General features: G+C 33.8%; 1 protein-coding gene across 1 annotated transcript; it reads left to right on the plus strand.

Annotated features, from left to right (window-relative positions):
* Positions 1-3,546: 3,546 nt before the first annotated feature.
* Positions 3,547-4,560, plus strand: NEUROD6 (neuronal differentiation 6; the record flags this gene model as incomplete). The annotated part of the gene is made up of 1 exon (XM_083379088.1): positions 3,547-4,560. The coding sequence occupies one exon, from the start codon at positions 3,547-3,549 to the stop codon at positions 4,558-4,560; it is 1,014 nt and encodes a 337-aa protein (XP_083235214.1).
* Between the last annotated feature and the right edge of the window lie 1,561 nt (positions 4,561-6,121).

Below are 6,121 nucleotides of genomic sequence, written 5' to 3' on the forward strand. Positions count from 1 at the left end.
GAATCTTAGGGGTACAGAGTGTATGATTTTAAAATCTTAATATTGCAACTATTTTACATTGCAGCAATTTCTTTGAAAATTGCTAAAAAGCCAATTGATTTAAAAGACAGTGAACTTTAATGTTAATAGAGATTTCTATGAAATCCTTTTTATGATAAAAAAATAACATGAAATAAGTGTGTGTGTGAGAGAGAGAGTGGTGAAATTCCTATATGAAATATAAACACAATCCTTTTTATAGATGAAACCCTCTTAAAAAAAGAGGTTGAAGGAAATTGACTGGGATATACATTGATTGGGAATATTACACTTTTCAGCTTGATAGTTGATTTACCATATATGGTGTCTGCTTTGTTTAGAACAACTCTTAAAATCATTGACTTTGCAAATATTTGTAAACTTACAGTCCTATACATTGGTAACATACTAAATATAGATCTATTTTTTAAAAATTAACAGCAAATTTAAGGGTCTTCCAAAATAACATTTTCTATATTTCTTTTTCTTTACTAAATATGATTTAATAGTCTGCTGCACCTATCTTTTAAAAAAAAAACTATTCGGCAGTGCCTAAGCAAACTTAGTGAGAATGGAAATGGGAATGAATTTATTTAAATTTACCAGGTGAAGTCAAAGCTTGTTCCCTATTTATTTATTATACAGGATTTTTCTTTTTTAACATAATTCCTAATTTAGATTGAAGTAATTACCCTCATTTTCCATGAAAATAAAAAAGTGGAGAACATTGAAATATTTAAGTTAAGTTAGAAAAGAATGCCACAACTGTTCAGTTTTTCCCCCTGGTTTCTTTTAAAATATCAATCCAAGTTAAAATAGAATATTGCAATAGTAATGTTGATATGCTAATATGAAACTTAAATCAATTGTGAATTAAAAATGAATCATAAATATTTGGTGGCCAAAGAATGATTAAAATCATAATGGCAATGTAAAGATCTATAACAACCAGCAGATTAACTATGTCTTCTTATAGATGATTCCTCCTGAAAAAGCAAAGTGGAGTTTGCCAGTAACACCCTGACATCTTTGGCTGTATTGGCAGATTTAACTATTTCTTGCCTGTTGTATCTAATGAAGCAAAGTAGGGGGGAAGTTGGAGAAGAAAGCAGAACACTGAAAAAATAATGAATGGCAAACATAGGTTGTATGAAGAACAGCAGAGAGAGAGAGAGAGAATGTTTCAAAAATAAATAAACTGCTAGGATATTGGAATAATTAGAAGCAAATATATATATATATCACATTTAATTGTTTCAAAAGATGAACGTTAAAGAAAACCTGGGGAAAACTACTCTGCCTCTCTTGCAATCAATTAAAGCCATTTGTGCATGTGGATCCTGTTGTTGTCTTAAGGGAAAACATTATAGAGTGGCAGCACATGTGCACTGAGGGGAAAAAAACACTAAATTGGGAAAAATTCTTAATAGCCCCCTTTTCCCCCTCCATCAGAAATGCCTCAGAGGCACTTATAAAGAGGTGGGAATTGTTCTGTACAGAGACAATATGTATACAGCAATTCGGAATCAATAATTGTTTTTGGTCTCGCAGTGAGACATTTCTCCATCAAGACTAGGTCAGAAACTATTTCTAATATACTTGACATCTCTGTCAGGTTGGCATAATTCTTTCTCTTCAATTTTACAGGTCCTCGTTGGAAAAAAAAATAGGATAATCAGTGCATATGAGTATATACCTATCTCACCAACACACCAAAAATCCTTTCTGTAATAAAATCAACAGAGTATCAAGTTAAAAAAAATCAGAGTTACCTGTGGATAAAGATAAATGGCAAATGTTGGCATTTCTGCCTGTTCAACAAAACTCATAGAAATTCACCTCGGCATGTGAAATGATGGTGTAGTTTCCCCCATCCCACCCACCCCCTGCTCGCTGTCTCCCCTATCAGCCTAACCTTCTGTGTTGATACATGAATGCTGGTACCCACTTAGAGAGATGCCAGATGATCAGTGCAGAATGAAGGTCCCAGGAGGAAAGATCACATGGTTTTCTTTGCCCTGTGACGTCACCAGCAGATGGCATGGGTACCAGCTCTGGCAGTTGGCATCAATGTCACTTTTTAGAGATCAATGAGATAGTGCAGATATACACAGATCTAGACTCCAGGAGACGATGCGACATTCAGATTGAAAAGACTTGGAAAGAATAAAAAAAATGAAATCTGTTAATTGAATCAGAATTTTAAGGCCAAGGTAATGCAAGTAAATAAATATTTCTATGTTCGTGTCTGTGTTTTCAAGTGGTGCTGTTGAGCATGCATGCAAGAGTTTAAAGATATAGAAAAAGTAAAGCCTGTGTTTTATCAATGCTGTTATTTGATACTGCTTCTGTTTCACTGTTTTTTTAAATGTTAACATACTTTCACCAATTATGTAATACTATCAGAATGGCATGGATAATAGTGAGAATTGATATTTTGATGGTGGGCTTAGTTTAGCTTAGTTTTTAAAATTGAAAAACCTGCCTCTGAGTCAAGGTTTCTTCCGTAATTGTTTGTAAATTTGTAAATGTGTGTTTATCCATTAGACAAACCTGAAAGGCTCTTTAAAAGGTGACCTCAGGGGCAGAAATAAATGTAATGAGGAGCAAATGATTTTTCTCCCCCCTTTTTTCATTCCGGATTCAGAACACACGTGCACAATTGCAGTCAGAATCCTGAAACCATTCCTGTCAAATATTAGCTGGAGGGAAACGTCTGTTCCTTGAAGAACACAGATGCCACAGTAAAGTGTGAAAAGGCTTAGGTTTGCGTATTTTTTATTTTTATTTTAATTGAAAAAGGGAGAGGGAACACCAAATATCTTAATTGTAGAATTGTGGAAAAAATGTTTAGGCTCTTTAGTCTATCATTTTAAAAGAAAGGAAGACCAAAAAATGTATTGCCAAATGCTTTCTGTGAAAATACTTTTCCAGACCTACTTTAACAGAAAAATAATAATAATTCATGTATCACACATATTCATACTGATCATTAAAATTTGCCTCTTCACTTTAATTAAGTCACTGAATGATTCACTTGCCTTCTTTTACATTTTAATTCTTCCAATTAATTCAGATTTATTATGATGATTTGGAGAAAAATATGTGAAAAATATTGTAATATAAAAGTTGACGTTTTTCCATCAACAAAAATATTTTAAGTTTTAAAATTATTGTATTTTTAATAGTCAAAATTATTTTATATTTTAAATGTATGCATTTTATCTTATTATTTTAAATGAAGTCCCCCCTTTAAAAAGGGGGAAGTAGTTCAGTTTTTAAAAGTGTTAAAAGTATCATTGTTTTGTTCTGATTGTTACATTGCATTAGAATATACATTTGCATTAAATTAATTAGTAAAAATAGCAAATAATATTTTTAATTGCAGTATGTATAATGAGGAGGTATTGGAATATACAGAAGATTACGTGTGTGTGTGTATGTGTGTGTGTGTGTGTGTGTGTGTATGTAAACAGACACTCTAAAAACCTTCTATTGGCATTCTTTCAGGTAACATAAAATTATAACATGCTAACATTACCGTTTGACGAATCTGTTGTAATGCAAGAGTCCCAGATCTGCAGAAACCTTTCAAGAGAAAATGAGGACCAAATGCAAATAAAAAAGCCAGAAATCTTTGTAAAACAGATTATGCACCAAGGAACAAGTTTTAAAAGATCTCCAGCAGAAGACACAGAAAAAGAGGAAGTAGAAGATGACCGAGAGGAAGAGGATGAAAATGGTTTGCCCAGGAGGAGAACTCTTCGGAAAAAAAAAATGACCAAGATGAGAATGGATAGGGTCAAATTTAGGCGTCAGGAAGCGAATGCCAGGGAAAGAAATAGAATGCACGGCCTGAATGATGCATTGGATAATTTAAGGAAAGTGGTCCCTTGTTATTCCAAAACACAAAAGCTGTCTAAAATTGAAACTTTAAGGCTGGCAAAAAATTACATATGGGCTCTTTCAGAAATCTTACGAATTGGCAAGAGACCTGATCTGCTGTCATTTGTCCAAAACTTGTGCAAAGGTCTCTCCCAGCCAACAACAAACTTGGTGGCAGGATGTCTACAGCTGAATGCCAGAAGTTTCTTAATGGGTCAGACAGGAGAAACGGCCCATCACACCAGATCTCCCTATTCTACTTTCTACCCACCCTATCATAGCCCAGAGCTGAACACTCCCCCAGGTCATGGAACGCTTGACAGTTCCAAGTCCATGAAACCCTACAATTATTGCAGCCCGTATGAATCCTTCTATGAAAGCACGTCTCCTGAGTGTTCCAGCCCACAGTTTGAAGGTCCCTTAAGTCCTCCCCCAATTAACTATAATGGGATATTCTCCCTCAAGCAAGAAGAAGGTTTGGACTATAGTAAAAACTACAATTATGGCATGCATTATTGTGCAGTGCCATCCAGGGCTCCCCTTGGGCAGAGTTCTGTATTCCGGTTGCCTACAGAGAGTCACTTCCCTTACGACCTACATCTGCGCAGCCAGTCACTCACCATGCAAGATGAATTAAATGCAGTTTTTCATAATTAATGAGGAAAGTGAAAATAAACAGTGGTCATTCACCTCTCTGTCTAATTAAGATAAAGCAGATGCTTGTGCCCTGGTTAATTGATGCAACTCTATTAAAAATCTGTTTGCTAGGTTCAAAAGTGTGTCAACTGTTGTGGGCCTTTTTTATTTCTATGTAGAACCGATAATAATAGATAAGAAGAATTTTACTGATTTATATTTAATCCAGTTTGGATCCTGGTAAGCACTGTGAAATTTTGTCTTCACTGTTTTTTTAATAATAATTTTCTTTCTTTTCCACCACAGTTGCTTGATTTTGTCAAGCAGTGTGTTGGAATAAAAATGGTTGAGCTGATCAAAGTTACATCGTAGAAAGTCTGCAACTGTATTTCAATTGTACAGTCATTATATGAATGCATGCTGCTCAGATCTGATGAGTTTAAAATGATGTATTTATAAAATTAGAAATGATATATTATGCATTGGGGAAGAAGTAAATTTTTATTTTAAATTTTGGGAGGTTTTTGTTTAAGGAAAATTGTTGCAGGCATCATGAGATGGGAGACATGGTGCAGCAATATTTTAAGCTATGCAAAAAAAATCTAAGCAAAGTGCATCTAAATAAAATAAGGGGTAGTCACTATTTTTCAGTTGAAATCTGAAGGAATTGCTGGCAGGAGCTACTTATAATTCTTGGTTTTTTTAGTTTTGCATCCATTTTAGTATAAAACTCACATAGCACTTATTTTGTATTATTCTGCCTTCACTTGCAGTTTGTATAATGGCATTTTTCTTTATTTTCTCTAAATGCAATTAAAATTTAAATGTTTTTGATCATGATATTAGTTATGACATACTAAAATCATATGGTAACATCAGTGGACTATTGTTGCCTTCTTTCTGTGGGATGGTTCTATTCATAGGCTAAAAATATTAATATTTACTAATATAAATCAGCTGTTATGTCAGATCCTATGAAATAAATGAATCAAATCAGAGCACTTAAACCAGAGTCCTAAGGCTTGGCAATAAAAGTAAACTCTATAAAGCTGGCTGATAACTCCTTGTGGATGTAATTTTTCAAGGATTGCTCTTGTAATTCTTGCTACAAACTTGATCTGTACTAAGTATGTTAAATTATATACAGAGATACAGTGAATGATTAGGATTACAGCAGATTACAATTTTAGAATTACAATAACTCAAGAGTTAATAAAGTCTTAATCCCACATTGTGAAGTTCAAATATTTTTCAATTAATCAAAATATTTGGATCAGTCAAGATACATTTTTGTAATCTTAAAAATATAGCAACTAAGGCAATAGGCAAGTAAGGCAATGTATAGGCATATGGTCCTACTAAGAAAGCCCTTTTCTATGGTGGGTATGTAATGTGCCTCTGATGAAAAAGAAAGTTGGAAAAAGAACTTATGGCTTGGACAGGCTAATATGAGAAAAGGTGTTCCCTCATCTATTGAGAGCTTTAAGCTTCATTCAAAGAAATAAGGACAAGAGGGTGGGAAAACCTAAATACTTTTCACACCTCACTTTTGAGTACTAGGTTACAAAAAAAAAGATAAGCA

The sequence above is a fragment of the Vipera ursinii genome (assembly GCF_947247035.1).
Source record: "Vipera ursinii genome assembly, chromosome: Z".
Classification (NCBI taxonomy): Eukaryota; Metazoa; Chordata; class Lepidosauria; order Squamata; family Viperidae; genus Vipera; species Vipera ursinii.